Genomic DNA, 17,235 nt, shown 5'->3' with positions numbered 1-17,235 from the left:
ATCGTCCGCTGTTCATTTCTTAACATAATTCCTAAAAATTTTATTATCAGTGTTCGTGTGGAATATTATATCTGGAATAATATCCAAAATATTTGGATCTAATATTTACGAATGTCTGGCAATAACAAAACAATGCTCCCAAGATTTACTGTCTTCTATACATGATCTACATTTGTCTGAACCCGCAAGTCCAATTCTCTGAAGTTGTTCCACATAAAGGATATTTATGGTTTTTTTCTGATCTCGTTAGGGTTACCACATAGTATCTTTGGGGTTCTACTGACCATTTCAGATGCGTCGTCGGTTCATCAGGTTCATTCGCTGTTTTATTGTCGATTACTATAGGATCAAAAATTTCTTACTATTCTAGGCCGGCTGGGTCGTGTTTCCTTGATGGAAGGCCCTCATTTTGTTGTATTTCAATCCCGGAGTAAAGAGGTGGTAACAGCACCTGCTGATGTCAATTTACTCCTCGAATTTTCTTCGAATGATCTGACATGGGGTAGAACCAGAGAACTACATAATCTGGTACTACAGCATAGCAGGCTGCTCAGTTGGTTAAAATTCCTTCGGAATCAACGTAGTGGCTGTGGTTTAAACCAAAATTTGCGGGAAGAGAGAGTTGGGTTAAAAACCTGATGCACGCTGAAGTCTATATTTCGTCATAAGTCCGATGCTGTTGCCGAATAACAACAGATACCCCACAGCATTGGAAACTAGCAGTTGTTAAATGTATCCGATATTGGATATAGGAAGGAACTCATCCTCTCTAGAGTGAGTCTGTCGTATCTTGTTCTCTTATGGATGAGAAGTGTGTAGGGTGGAATGATGCAGAATAAAAGGTACATGTGATGCATTTGAATTTTCCTTCCTTGTCCAGTTATGTTCACAAAAACCCTGTTCATACCAGATTTACAGAGTCCAGCGTGGTTGTAAACGGAAGCGATATATCTGAATCTCTGAAGTTAAGCAACGCGCCAGAAATGGCCAAAGATAAGTTATCTGAAGTACTTGAGCAACTGGAACAGAAATTCCATATACGTAATTTGCCTGCTGCATGAAAGAAACACAATGATGCGGTCACAGAAACTCACCCAGTGGTTGGAAACGACAACTGTAAAATAGGCCAATCGCGGCAGGCGTACGAGTAAAGTACTTCCGCATTACCTATCAGGACAATATTTAATTTAACCTTATCACCTCATATCTTACCTTTATTAGCTTCATTCTATCTGCTAATGTCCCCGTATTTATTCTAAGTCAATTAACGCATTCCGTTATGGCTCCGACTTCTGCATTCTAAATAGGTTACTCGGTTTTCAACATAAAAACACTGGACCGTTTTGTCATTTAGTATGGAGCTTGACCATAATAGTCTATCTGAGATCAGTATTTAAAAGTTCAAGACGTTCGCCAAAAGTTAAGAGCCGACTCATATCTTATGTATGTATTTCAATGAATGCATTGATGAACATAGTTGGCATGGCTTCACCTTTACCCAAGCTTTATGTTAGTAGTAGTTTGATTATTGAAGCATAAGTAAACATTGGTCTAACCACACTTTTATTCAGTAAATGTATCACAGTAGAATATGTCCTGTTAGTCGTATCCCCTATGGGGTGTATTCATTTTAATTTCTCGTTCCAGGATTACACCTAAGTACTTAACTTTCTCCATTTCTCAATAGGAATTTATGTTTTTCTTGTGAGGAGACAGATTTTAGTTTGCCGGGTCAATTAAATTTTGTTAAGAATTTTCAAATACAACATAATCCCCAGATTTTAAAAAGTACACAATACTAATCAGTCAAGAAATAAGATTCTTAAGTAATAACTCAAGCATTACTAAATCTTGGTGTCAGCGAAATAAACTTGTGTTAAATATAACATGACAGCTGCAAGTCATGACAACAAAAATGAGTCCCATAGGATTAGTTACCTTTTAACTGGTAACCACTTTAACTTAATTTATGTCTTATAATATTATAAGTTTGTTATAAACTTAAGCTTTAACTGACAAGCCGTTCATTTGAACTATTGATCGAAATAAATATCAATGAATGACTAAACTTATTGACTCTTCATTTGTGGTTTGTATAATATTTGTTTCATTTATCTTACGATTTTGTTGTAAATTTTACAATAATTTCAAGTCTAAATCGATTTAATAGACTAGAGTGAATTTTTCACATTTGACATACAATTATGATCACAATTTATGAGTGTAGTAGACACAGATTATGGAAGTGATGATACGTGTCTAAATGTATTCGGAAAGATCTTTGAGCTTTTGTAAATGAATACAATACAATGCACATTTCCATACACACATATATATGTATTTATTTATATTGACTTTGATGTGTAAGTAGTTGTGGTGCAATAAAAGCGTGAATTATTTTTATTGGATTGAATGAAGTTGGCATTAAAGCATGATCATTGGATCGATAGAAGAAATAATGGTTGTTTGCTTGAATGGTTGACTGGATGAATGAGTAGATGGATGAATGTATGTCGGGCTAGTGTAGAACACACTCTTGGAATCAAATTACACGTTCATATCATGACATTATATATTGACGGAATGCAAGTCAAGTAAGAGACTTGTATGACATTCTAATAACATGATCATAAACAATAATTGATGCATGTGTCTATTCAAGTGTGAAATGTTGCATTTTTTCAATTCAATTCAGACAACAATGAACAAAAAATAATTTGAGCAGTATAAGAAATTTATAAAAAATAAATCTATATCAATCGTAAAATTTTACTTAGCAGATTTTAAGGAGATATGATGTTGATGTAATTGTAATACAAAGAAATACATACTAATCAAGGTTTATTTGCTGCAGATAACAATAATGTAATGTCCTTGGTCCATTACATTATAAATGCATTTAACAAGTAGTATTATTAAATTACTTATTATGTATTTATTTTTATATGGTTAATTGAGTATTTACTTTTCTTAACGACTTTAGTAAAATCAGTTGAAGGTTAAGTAAAAAAAACTGACATTTACTCAAGATCATATGCCAATGAAAATGTTGTAGTGTTTTGGATTTAAAATAAATTATAACAATTATTAAATATATGCAATTTCAGTCCGCTGTTAGAGTATATTAAAACCCGTCAGCACCTTTCAAGGAAACATTTTTCATATTGATATTTTCCACAAACTTTTCGTCTAATATGGAAAATCTATAACCTGGATAGGTATTATTGATATCAACATCAAATCTGAAGAAATACATTTAGACCACTATCGGGCCTGTTATGGAAAAAATATTTTGGTAAAATCAAAAATCTTATATAGTATTCATTCTGAATTTATTATGGTCTGTTATTCAGTAATTCAGTTTCTTGGAAGTAATTTCTAAGAATTTTCCAATCAGTATAAGTGAGGGATGTTATATCCGGTATAATATCACTCGCAATATATTTGGATCTTATTGCGATAAAAGCTTGAGACAGCGGCACTGAAAGTGCTTAAGAGTTTCACTTACATGCTCTACATTCGTCTGAATCAGCACGTATCATTTTGAACAGCTGTGCCCGCAATCCTGCGTATCCACTCAAAATACGTTCCATCAAAATAACCTCAGACTTGCTCTTTTTTAGGGGTTTTTATGCAGGTTTATCAATAGAATCTTTATGGTTCTGTTCACCGTTTCAATTTTTTAAGAGGCCTTATGTTAATTTTGACTCAGCAATATTTTTAAAGCTGCCTTCGTTGTCCACTCAAAATAAGTTTTATTAAACTAACCTCAGACTTGCTCTTTTTAGGGGACTTCTCTTGCAATTGTAGTTAGGTTCACCCCATAGGATCTTAGTAGTTCTGTTCAAGGTTTTAATATTCTAAGAGTCCTAACGTATTTTTAGTTCTGCATTATCCACATTTCATACTGCCCTCGGTGTTTCAAATGCTTTTGCAAACGTTAGATTAACTTTATAAAGCATTTACTCCCGAGTGGCCTTATACCCATATGATGTAAACCATATCTCTTGGATAGTATTCGGTTTCTTTCTTTCTTACAAACGAAAAGGTCTTAAACCACATCCCAGTAGGCTTCTAGCCATATAATGTAAACCTTTAATGTAAACCGGGCAGTTACTGTAATATTTAAGTGTTTTAAAGTTTTCGACATATTCCGTGACTAGTATGCGATCGGGAACTTTCAGTGAATGTATATTACCTTTTTGGACAGTTTGCCTAAAGTTATGAGACGTTCGGCTATACCACTAATACTGAAACAGCGTGTATGTATATCCTGGTTAAAAGACTTCTTTATAATCTTTATTGAAAAAGCATATCACCTCCAGATCCAATTTAACTAGTGTTATTCTCTTAAGAACATTCTGTAGCGTTAACAGAGGTTGGAACAACCATACTCGTCGGAATCTTTAATATCGTCGGGTAAAAATTCCAAACCTGTGTTTTTCAGAATTGCTAGTGAAAGAGGTTACCAATGCCATTCGACTATTAGCTGATATAATGATACTCTGATTATTTTAGGTGAAGAGTTCCACCTCCTTGAGTCCAGTATAAATGGAAAAAAGATTATCTCGACAATACCATAATGCTATACACATTGACTTCTTAAGCACGTTTATGCTTTCGTATCAATATATTGAACATATTATAATCATCTGTTTTCTTTCTTCTTTTCTATATGGGGTATTTTATATACTGATCCACAAGACTATATATGAACTAATTTTATAAGTCATATCAATGTTTACCAAAATGAGATGTATAAAAGTGTATCTTCAGGTGCTAATCCAATTTCAATGTCATTATCAAAGATTCCCTAGCTAATTAGTTAAATTAAAAGCAGATATTGTAAATATATTTTTTAAGTTTGTTTTTTCAATTAAATCTAAATTTATTTATTAAATTGTATTATCAACAACCAATAATTGTACACACACATTTAATTTATGTACATTCGTATTTAACTATAAATACCTAAATTCAATTAAAATATTTTCTTCGTTTTCTACTGTATTCCCTGAGTGTTATAGAGAGTAGATAGTTATTTGAAGAACTTGTTTACAGAGTTTGTTTGCGTTGACTTAAGTTTACACTAAATGAAATGCTCAAATAATATTAAAGTTTTGATAGTAGAGAGAAGATAAAAAAACATACATAAGTATTATTTATAATAAATATCTAATCGTGTTAGTTAGTTAGTTCACCATTTAGCCATATCACATTTTCTTGGTTTTTCGCTTTGTAAGTATTTCCACAATTTAGGCAGTTTCGGTTTTAGTTTCTTCATGCATTTCCACGGCGGGGATTTCTACTACTTCAACTTTAACTTCTTCAACTTTGTGTTCTTCTTCAGTTTTGTGCTCTTCTTCAGCTTTGTGCTCTTCTTCAGCTTTGTGTTCTTCTTCATCCTTGTGTTCTTCTTCCACCTTGTGTTCTTCAACTTGGGGTTCTTCTACTTTATTGGAACGGCTCTTGCGCTTCAATTCTTCCTCACTGGGATGAGGTAAATCGGCAGCAGCTTTAGCAGCAGCAGAGATTTCGGAGAGAATGTTGGTACCGTAGGGTACGAAACCATTCTTACCAGCAGTATAGTGAACCTCAATGGTACGGCCTTCTTCATCGACGTAACTGTAAGAGCCAGATACTTCTAAGGCTTCATCTTCAGTGCCGGCATCTACAACATGGGCGGTTTCTTCACGGAATGTTTGATCACCACCTTCATAGCTGAATTTGAAAGAACCATCGGGACTGTTTTCACGTTCGTACTTAAGAAGAGGAATGATTTGGCGCTTTTCTGTTGTGCTCTCAACATTGCCAATGCTGGCGGCAAAAGCAGCTGAGATCAAGGCAAATAAACAGATCTATAAAGGAAAAGAAATTTATTAAAATTTAATGAAAAATTAAAGTAGCAGTGAAACATACTAAAGTTTAAATTGTATTAAAAATAGGAAAGAAAATGACTTCAAAAATTTCAAGCGATGTTTTTCAAACTATATATTTTGAAAAATTTAAGGTTCTTAAATCTTTTACTTAAAGTTTCTTAAAACAGCTTGAAGTTGGTTAATTAATAGATCACTGATTGGTAGATCACTGCGCGCGAACAGTCAAGTTGAGTCGAAGAGACTCCATTTTAAACGGACCACTCCAATCAGATGTATTATTGTATGGTGTTAGATCCAGCCTGAAGTCGTGAGAAATCTCGGGATTTCATTAAGTTTAAACTGTTGTATTTTAAAACGGTGAGCCATTTGAAGAATGAATCTTTTGATAAAACATAACGAAAGTGGTACGGCGTTAAAAACGGACTGAAATTTCTTAAACTTTTATGTAAGAGCTTCAAGTTCTTCGAAATTCTCTGAAGGAAAACGAAACTCCTAAAGAAATATATAAAATTCTTCTAACTTCTTAGAATTTCAGGTTACTTAAACTTTTATAGAAGAGTTCCTCAACATTCTATTGAAGAGTTTGAGGTTCCTCAAACCACTATTTGTAGAGTTTGAAGTTCCCCAAATCTCTATTTGAAAAATTTGTTGATTCCTCATTCTTTTATGGGAGAATTTGAGGTTCCTCAGATTTCTTTTGAAGATTTGGACTTCTTCAGACTTCTATAGAAGAGTTTGGGAATCTATAAAAGCGAAGTCGGTGGCCTGATCAACCCGAAAAAGTCTAAGTAAACTTAAAATCTTAATAGAAGTCTGAGAAAGTTTTAGAAGTTTTAGAATTCTCTAGAAAAGTTTGAGGTTTCTCAAACTTCTACAGAAGTGTTTAAGGATCTTCAAACTTCTACGTAAACCTCATGCTTCTTTAAAAGACTTCGAAGTTCTTTAAATTTCTGAGGAAACTTTAATTTTTCTATAGAAGTTTGAAGAACTTCAAGCTCTTCTCTAGAGAAGTTTGAAGTTCCTAGAAGAATTCGAAGTTCTTCAAACTCCTATATAGATAATTATGAAGTTCTTTAGAAAGGTTCCTCGGAATTCTATAGAATAGTTAAAAATTCCTCAAAATTCTATAGAACAGTTTAAATATCTCAATTAAAAAACACGTATATAAAAATGAAAAGTTGAGTTCTCTTAACTTTAAATCTTTCCAAAACTATTATCCATTCATATTTTGATTACGTCGATTTATCTAAATTAATACTTGATTAATTCAAATGTATGAAAGCTTTTGCAGATTTTTTATATATTTACGTTGAATTTTACTAATTTTAATTTTTTCACGAGAATGTTTTCGAACTATGTTAATAGATTTTAAATAATTTTCTTTTTAAAAACTAATTTAACTTTTTGTTTAGAAAGTCACGTTTTCTTTCTTTAGCAACATGTTTTATTGATCTACAATGTTTAGCAACATTATTATGTTGCTAAATAATAACACCACAATTTTCACATATAGGAATATTTGTTTAAATAATTAACACAATTTATTTCAGCTTAAAATAAAACGATTTAAATTTAATTTTATTCAACACTTACGAATTTGAACATTTTTTTGCTGTTAATAAATTTTTTTCTACTGATTCAATCGCAAAACACTTTACAGTACCAACTTCGTATCTAGACTTAAATCAACATCCAGAATTCCAGCATTTTTATACCAAATGACAAAAAAAATACCACAAAATTTTTTGAAGAAATATTTTTCGTTTACGAAAATAAAAATATAAAAATAAATAATAGATTCTAAATAAAAATATATGATTAAACAAAACAAAAAAAATCCACAACAACAGATTATACAATATACATACATTATTTTATTTAAACAAAAACTTATACTCTTCTTCTATTGTTTTTGTTGTTGTCTTTAAATTGTCTAACGTTTTTTTAAGAATTTTATTTTATACGTTTGTTTTTGCTTTTTTTATTAATGAATGTTTTTTTGTGAAATTAATTTGCATACAAGTGACTCACGGCATCTTCTTATCACCGCAACATGTGTTGTTTTGTTACCAACAAATACGCTGCTATCGGATGGTAATTGTCTAAAGACCTCAAATATGCTGCGCATGCGCGTTTGTCTTAATATTTATTCCGCAGAGATGAAGACAAAACTACTTATTCCTAATTTTCTGTTTAAAAAAATCTCCATTATGTTTATTAAGTTGTTGTGTTTTTTTCTGATAATAGTAATTTTAAGTGAATTTTAGTGATTTTTTTGTTTTTTTAGAAATAAACATATTATTACTAATAGATGAAACAGAGTTTTCTGTTGAATTTTTATTTAATATTTTATTTATTTGTTTATTTACACTTAATTAATTCAAGTGGTGACTGAAGTGCATAATTTATTGTTTATTTAATTAGAAATTTATTCCTGAATTTATTTTCCCATAAACTGACGTAATTATTATTGTATCGGAAATTTGGTGAAAAATAAATAAATAAATGTTTTATCAAATTCTATTGTAATATTCTTTGGCAATAACGATCGATAATAAAATGGTTGTGAAAGTGAGTGTTCTAATATTATTTCACTTTTTTTTATGAAACAAATAAAATTGTGAAAAAGAATTGCAAAAGAATTAATAAAATTAATTAAAAAGGACTTAATACACGGTGTGAAAAAAATATAAAAGTGATTGTATTTTCAGATGCACTAGGCCAGTTTGTAGGTCTAAGTAGTAAAGTAGTTCACTACATTATTATTATTATTTTTTTTTAATAAACCCCGATATGCGGTACTTAACAATTTTTATCTCAAATTTCTTTAATTTAATTGTATTTCCTCTTCATTTACGTAGACTAAACCCCGTATTAAAAAAGGTATTAATCGCTTATTTTAGGTTTATTACGCAAATACGTTTATAAAAAATATTTATTTGGACTTAAATCCAATTTTTATACCCTACACCAATTTAGTGGGGAGGGTATATTGGATTTGTGCTGATGTTTGTAACGCACAATAATATTAGTCCTATACCCACCTTAAAATATACCAATCGGTTTAGAATCATTTTCTGAGTCGATTTAGCTATGTCCGACCGTCTGTCCGTCCATGTAAACCTTGTAATCAAACTTCAGGCTGCAATTTTGAAGATAAATGAATGAAATTTGGAATATGATCTTCTATTACCCCAGGGACGAACCCTGTTGAAAATGGTTAAGATCGGTCCATTATAAGAATAAGGCTTGTAAACATTGTAATCAAACTACAAGTCGTAATTTTGGAGATAATTCAATGGAATTTGGCACATGATCTTTTATGGTACTGTAGACGAAGCCTATTGAAAATGGTTAACATCAGTCTATTATTTCACCTAGGCCCCATAGAACTAAACCAAAAATAGGGCTTTTAAGTTCATAATTATGTTTAATATACTCGTATCTCGAATAAAAGCTGCAAAACCAAGTTCTATACTAGTCTTGATGACCCTCATGAACTTTATAATTATAGGGCCTCATTTGACCCTAGCCCCTCTAAAAAGCCTCCATCAAAATTTTACTTCAATATCCACAGTTTTATTAAACAGTAAATAGCTTTAGTATATCTGAGACAAGGTACAATTCAACTTAAATGCTTTATTATGAAAACTAAATCACATTTCATTCGTATCCAGGTGTGGGGTATTATATAGTCGGCCTCGCCCGACTATAACTTCTTACTTGTTTATTAATTTGAGTCCATTATTGATCGATGGTTGGTTTAGCAGGCTGGGAAAGGCGCACATGTCCTTTTGGTCTCTTTTTGTAATACCTGTAAGTGGATTAAAAGACAAAAATGGAAAAGTGGATGAAGTTACGATAGTAAAGAAACATTGAGATAAAATAATCAAGAAATTACTTGTTAAACGATAAAGGTTTGGACAGACAGAGATTGAGATAATAGAATCAAGAAATTACTTGTTAAATTATAGAGGTTTGGACAGACAGAGATGAGGTGATTGAATTAGAGGAGAGTGTCTTAGATTAAAAGAACACCAAACCAATCACATTGCCTTATAAATGCGTTAAGGTTATCCATATATAATTTCAAATAACTTTGAGGATCGCTTATAAGAAAACGCAAAAATCAATCAATAAAAATCGTATTAAAAAACGTATGCAGCTTCTATATTTTCACGCAGAAGCTGACTAATGAATTAGAAAGAATTTATATAACACATTATTAATAAGGTATTAATAAAGTACTTCTATCTAATCAGAACGATACGTAATAGTCATTGTAAAGTATATTAGTAGGTAAGTAGTTACAATTGCAATTCATTACCATATGTTTGCTATGTTTCTTATATTTAAGTTAAACTTTCTTAATAAATTAATATAAAACATGATAAGAAACGTTGAAACTATTGAAATATTTTTAGTTCTAGAGTCAATTCAATCATTATGGAATTTATAAAGAAAACAAACCCATAAAATGCATTTGACATCTATTCCATTTTTAATTATTATTTGTCTTTCTTTTGTTAAAATCGCTCTAATAAATTTAAATAAAAATACAAACAAAACAAAAAAAGATTAAACAAGTAAGAAACAAAAGTCGGGCCTGACCGGTCCAATGATATCCTACACCACATATGAATATATCTAAAATTTTATTGCGAATATAGATACATTTTTATCTCGATTTTGGCGAAATTCATTGTAATACAAGTATTTATAAGAACATTAACGAAACTCAAGTCATTTCCTAAGAGTGAGAAGCTTAGGTCAAATGATGTCCGATTATAATGAAATTTGGCCTTTTTTATACAGATATTTGTATAGTTGGTATACATAATTATAAGCTCTAGACCACAGTAAAAGAAGTCCGGTGTCTATGTGAAATAATTGGCCGATAACAAATAAAACCAATATTGAAAAAAGTAGTATAGGGTATTCATATAAACAATTTAAATAATATGACTGCTAACTGTGGACATTAACCTTTTATTTATTTAAATGTTTTAACAAATATAAAACAAATATTATATAAAAACTATCCAAATTATTAGAATATCCGATAAGATATAGAAGCTGTATACATTTTTACACACGATTTACAATGTCAAATTTTTCTATTTACTTGTAAGCGATAGTCACCAATGATATCATCATTTTAAAATAATGACTTAAAATGCTATTGTGTAAGTAAATTTTCCCATTTTAACCCCCTACCTGGTAATGCAAATTTTTTACTGGGTGTTCTTAAATGTATTTCCTAATAATAAGTCGAAGGTGTTATTCGAAAGATTGGTTTATGAATTGATTGTCAGTTTGTTGACAAGTCTATAGTCTGAACTATAGAACAGTCTATGGTCCGGAATATGGAAGAGTCTATAGTCTGGACTATAGAACAGTCTATGGTCTGGACTATAGAACAGTCTATAGTTTGGACTATATAACAGTCTATAGTCGGGTCTATAGAACAGTCTATAGTCTGAACTATAGAACAGTCTATGGTCTTGACTATATAACAGTCTGTAGTCTGGATTATTGAACAGTCTATAGTCTGGATTATAGAACAGTCTATAGTTTGGACTATAGAACAGTCTAAAGTCTAGACTATAGAACAGTCTATAGTCTGGACTATGGAACAGTCTATAGTCTGGACTATGGAACAGTCTATAGTCTGGACTATAGAACAGTCTATAGTCTGGACTATAGAACTATAGAACAGGATTATTGAACAGTCTATAGTCTGGATTATAGAACAGTGTATAGTCTGGATTATAGAACAGTCTATAGTCTAGACTATAGAACAGTCTATAGTTTGGACTATAGAACAATCTATAGTCGGGACTATAGAACATTCTATAGTCTGGACTATAGACTTTTATGTAAAGCTTATAATAGTGCATAACAATATACTAACTGCTTATGGATAACTTAAAAAATTATTTTGGAACGTCACGAACAAAAAAAGAAGTTCTTGTAGTAGAAGTATAAGTAATTTTTCCTTCGAATTCTACTTCTTTGAAATTTAAGTTTTTACTCGGTATAAACTCTTAAAAATTGTTCGATTTTGGTGGGTACAACCTTTATTAATGCAATGGAAAGATAATGCACTGTGTCTCAAAAACAACTAAAAATATGCAAAACTATTCTTCAACATAAGTGTAGGAAATTTGATTCTCTATAAGTATTTTATAATATTACTAAAATGCATACGATGCAAAATAAGCGATATATTCGCTAAAAACCGATTTTTGTAAGATTTTAACCCCGCTCAGCACACACTGTATTTTCGTTGTTTTTAGTTCCTTACTAATTATGCAAGGGATAAGCTAAGTGCCAATTTTCAAAATTCATATGGAAGGTGCCACTCCCCTTATTGCTAGTTCGCTCATTTTTTGTCCTAAATATTCATGTTGGAACTAAAAGAGCTTCGATTATAAGATTTTCTTATAATGGAGGTGCCACTCCCCCAATTTAAGTGCCAAAAAGTGCCAACAAAAATTATTTTCATGTTCCTTTGTTCAATATTATTGATAATTCTTTTTTTCCATAAAGTTCCTGTTCTAAGCTCTTTAAGGTCCACTTCGAAAAATCACCTAAAATCTTTCTCAATACTACAATAATACCGTTCAATATGAATTAAATATAAAATAGTAAATTTTAATATAAAATAGCAAAAAGATCTATACATAATGACTTAAGTCCATCTGTAGGTCCAATTTTCGAAACTTTACATAAATTTAGCTCGCATATTTTGATGATGAATATAAGATTCCGCATAGCTGAAAATAACACTCTTACTGGTTATTTATCATTTTTGATTCGAACAAATCATTTACGTTTTCGCTGGCTGCTTCCAGGCATGTTTTAATAATATTGATTAATAAATCATCAGACATTTGGTATTTGTTGGCTTAAATATAATTAAAATGTTAAAAGAATAAAAAAGCTCAAATTCTATAGCACGTAGAAGATATTTTTTCGTTGGAGAATTTTGCATTTTTTTCTGTTATTTTGTTTGAAATAACAAATTTGTTTTAAGCTCATTTTTGTTAAATCTTCTAATTAGTATTCATTTGGTACATAAAGAGATACACGATTTATTGTTTTTTTGCGTTCCGTTCTTTAAATGTTATAAAACGTGTGAGATAATACGAGTAATATTCTTATTTTATTTCGTATTTTGCATTTCTATTTTAACCTTTAAAAGTATGGGGAGGTATTAATGATCCAAATATTTTGATCTTTGGGCTTTGAATGCACTAGGGAAATAATTTACATTATTTTTACCGGAATTTTGACAAATTTAAGTTTTTTATGATCCAATATAATATTTTTGAACTCGTCAACAAATTTCTTTACTTAATCTGTTTTATTAAGTATTTGGAGCCTTACTTAAGTTATAAGCAATAAAAGGGAACTTTCTGATTCTTTTTCGTTTTTCAAAAGGTACTTTTTGAATTTTCTATAATATTGAACCTAGAAAAATGTAATTAAGTATGTAGAGTCTGAATTAGGTGAAAACCCATAAAAGGGAACTTTGTGGTACTTTTTAGTTTTTCAAAAAGTACTTTTTGATTATTATATAATATTGAACCTAGGAAATTAAGTATGTAGATTCGGTATTAGGTGAGATATGTTCTCAAAGGGAACTTTTTGGCACTTTTTCGTTTTCAAGAAACTTGAAATTAAGTTTGTAGAGCCCGGATTAGACGTGAACAAATCAATGAGGATTTTTTGGTATTTTTTCGTTCTGCAAAAGGTATTTTTTGAATTTTTTTTTTTAATATAGAACCTTAAAATTAAGTATGTAGAATCGGAATCAGGCGAGAACCGAAGAAGTGAAGTTTTTGGTATTTTTTGTTTTTTTGAAGTTACTTTTTGAATTTTCTATAATGTTGCACCTAGAAATATGAAATTTAGTATGTAGGAGAGAAGTATTAAATATTAGGCGAGAACCCATAAAAGGATCTTTTGGGTACTTTTTCGTTTTTAAAAAGGTACTCTTTTGAATTTTTCATAATATTGAATCCAGAAACATGAAATTAAGCATGTTGAGCCCGAAGTAAGTTATGTAAAACTTACTGACTGACTGTGTTTATAACACACCGTGGCACAGCCGAATAAAGAACTTTTACTTGTTTAACTATTGATTTTTTAATTAATAGTAGTTATAACTTTGTGTAAAGAAATCTAGAAGAAAGATGAAGATATAACAACATAACATATTTAAAAGTTAACAGATTTGGGGTTAACAAAAATCAATCCTTGTCTCTGGATTCTTGTTTTTTTTCAAATTTTGTTGGTCTTTGTAAATTTGATTTTGAAAGTGAAATCCAAGACTGCTTTTCTGTTTATATACCTTCGAGAAAATTGCAGCTATAATAATTTTTTACAAATACGTTTTCCAACCATTGTGCAGCAGTCTCTATAGAATCTATCTTATATTAATATCAATATTGCGATAAAATTTATGTTTGTGAAAGAAATTAATGTCGAAAGTGGTCTATTAACAACTGCAACGATTTTTAACGACTCCATGACGATGTAAAGACACCTCTTCCGAATGGCTTCTATTAAGTCCGCAACAACACCTAGAGATGTTATTCGGTAGACCGAAATAAGAATCCATCAAATAAGCGAGGACTTTGTTCTTAATAATTAAGAACATACTGGTAAATCTGGTATAAACAAAGTTTCCTAAATATACCTGGGCAAGGAAGTTCAGTCTATTAACTGACAATTTTCATTACCGTGAATTTGGGTTTAAACCACAGTTTCCTGGCGGATCTGGATAGAAACTTAACCAACTGACCAGTCAGGACAAAGACCTACGGGCAACTGGCCACCCGTCGTACCAGATTATGTGGTTCTCTGGTTCAACCTCATGACAAATCATTCCAAGGAAAGGCCTAGGATACAATTGATCATCACCAGTTATAAACCCTAGTACGTCTTTTTGCAGGAATTGTAATCACACCAATATGGCTCCCGAGAGGATTTTAGGAAAGGAAGTAAGGATCGATCTTAATAAGACTAATCTGTAATGCAAGTCTTAAAATTTCTTTGGAGAATGTTAGTTTAAATATCGATGTACATTGAAATTAATATTTTTAGATAAACTCAGTGAATAAGTCAGAGGTATGCAGATCTCAGACCACACCCAAAGATATTAGTCAGTATAAGTTTATATGGAGACACAAGATGTGTTCAAGATAATTGGTGCGTTTCATAATAATCGGGCCTAATTTAATAATATCTCTCCAATAAATCCATTCACCAAAGATTAGTAAATCTGTTTTTTGTATTTTTTTCTGTCGGAGATCAAGAATGTTAAAAATCATAATAATTGATTCACAATTTCCCATATCCCCCATACAAAGGTATATATTCCTGGAAATTAGTTTATCATTAATAACTCCCTGAAATATATCCGTACACAGAGAAAACAGATTCGTTGTGATAGCCGAATTTGTTTCCAATCGAATTCAGTCGGTTCTAACAACTATCCCAAAATTCGATTGTAATTATTGTATAATTCGGTTAGTATTACTGAATATATGGTGTACACAAAAATTTTTAATTATTATTTGGTAATCTGGATTGAAATTATTAGTATTAGCAACTGAAATATTATTTATACAAAAACAATTTGTGGATTATGTGTATTTGAAAATATATTTATTTTGTGTAAAGTATTTACAATAAAATATAAATATGTATAAACTTACAAAACGTATAAATATAAAATAACTTCTCCCCTTTTGCTTTGAGATTTTCATGGTAGTAAATAGGGATTTTGCTCTTGATTCTGCTCAACATTTTCAAAGGAACACTATCTTTCCACGCCTTTCCGCTGCTGTAAAATTATTAAAAATTATAGAAAAATAACACAAAATAGATTATAAGATATAAAATACACCAAACATTACCTTTTGTTATCCAAATTTCTGCATTAATTTATCCTCAAATGTAATTAGGTTTTTTATATTATAAATTCGTTTTATTTTATTTATTTTTGTATACGTCAACTATAATTACCAATTAATCGGTTCTGAACATCGAATTTGGTTCCTTTAACCGTAATTAAATTTTAAATAATTACTTCAATTGATAATTGGTTGCAGTGCTCAATATTTTTTACTTTCTACTGTTTTTCGGTTGTAGCGACTAATATTTGATGTTCTTACGTTTTAATCCTAAATAAAAGTCGGCTGCATTTACTGAATTGCCAAATGAATTTAATAACCGATACAATTCAGTTCAAATTATTGATTTAGAAATTGTTAAAACCACAATTCGATTAGTATTATTGTTTTTTAATACTGAATATAGAAAATCAGTTAAGTATACAGTTTTTCAATAACAGCGATACAATTTTAATTAGTTTAACTAAATATTTATCATGGTAACCGATTTCTCATCGATCTGTTTTCTGTGTGTATCAACAAAACATTTTTTACATAAGTATGTATATAATATGAATAGAAATCGTCTACTGACGAAGATCTCAATAGGTCTACAAGTGGTCGTAGCTCATATATAAGATCCACTTCGGATTTATTATAAAAAAATGAATCACATTTAATATTCGTATTTGGTGTAGGGTATTTTATGGTTTTCCACTCCCGATTATAGTTTTTTACTTGGTTTTTTTGATTTTCCTTCGGCATCCACGTAGTGGCTGTGGTGTAATCCCAAATTCGCGGGAAGAGTAAGTTGCGGTTAAAAGACTGATGTAAGGTAAAGTCAATATTTCGGGAAAAGTTCGGTGCTGTTGCCGAAAACAACAGATACCCCACAGTGGAGTGACTGTGGGACTAAGCGTTGGAAATGAGTTGGTATTAATTGTATATGGTACGGAATGAATGTGGGGTACGGCGGGCCTCATCCATCCGTCTACCTATAATAAATGTTTCGTTTGTTTTTCTCTTATGAATGTGTCGTATAAATGAAATGTATGCTGAATTGTATGATAATGGATGAAAGGTATGATACTATTCATGATACCATTGAATTTTCCTTCCTTGCCCAGATATGTTCAGAGTTTATTCTGTTCATATCAGAATTTTCATAGTGTGTCCCTGTGAGTAAGAACAAAGTCATCGGCTTATTTGATGAATTCGTACTTGGGTCCACCGGTTACGTCCCTATTTGCTGTTGCCAAATCAACAGAAGCCATCTTAGCTGCATGGTTGTAAACGGAAGTGATATTTTTACATCACGGAAGTTAAGCAACGGGGCAGCAATGGTCAGAGATTATATAGTTCGAGTACTTCAGCAAAGTGCTTGTACCTGGACTATATTTTTCTCATGATTTAAATTTCAAGATGAAGATGTAATTAAAAGTGTTAGTATA

At 30.9% G+C, this 17,235-nt stretch overlaps 1 protein-coding gene across 1 annotated transcript; it reads right to left on the bottom strand.

Moving 5' to 3' along the window:
• Positions 1-4,854: 4,854 nt before the first annotated feature.
• On the bottom strand, positions 4,855-7,552 carry LOC111689108 (larval cuticle protein LCP-17). The gene is made up of 2 exons (XM_023451617.2): positions 7,473-7,552; positions 4,855-5,858 (listed from the first exon to the last, which is right to left on the bottom strand). The coding sequence occupies exons 1-2, from the start codon at positions 7,482-7,484 to the stop codon at positions 5,256-5,258; spliced, it is 615 nt and encodes a 204-aa protein (XP_023307385.2). The 5' UTR covers positions 7,485-7,552; the 3' UTR covers positions 4,855-5,255.
• Between the last annotated feature and the right edge of the window lie 9,683 nt (positions 7,553-17,235).

This window comes from Lucilia cuprina, chromosome 6 (assembly GCF_022045245.1).
Source record: "Lucilia cuprina isolate Lc7/37 chromosome 6, ASM2204524v1, whole genome shotgun sequence".
In the NCBI taxonomy this organism is placed as follows: Eukaryota; Metazoa; Arthropoda; class Insecta; order Diptera; family Calliphoridae; genus Lucilia; species Lucilia cuprina.
This window is presented reverse-complemented; position numbering and strand designations above follow the sequence as displayed.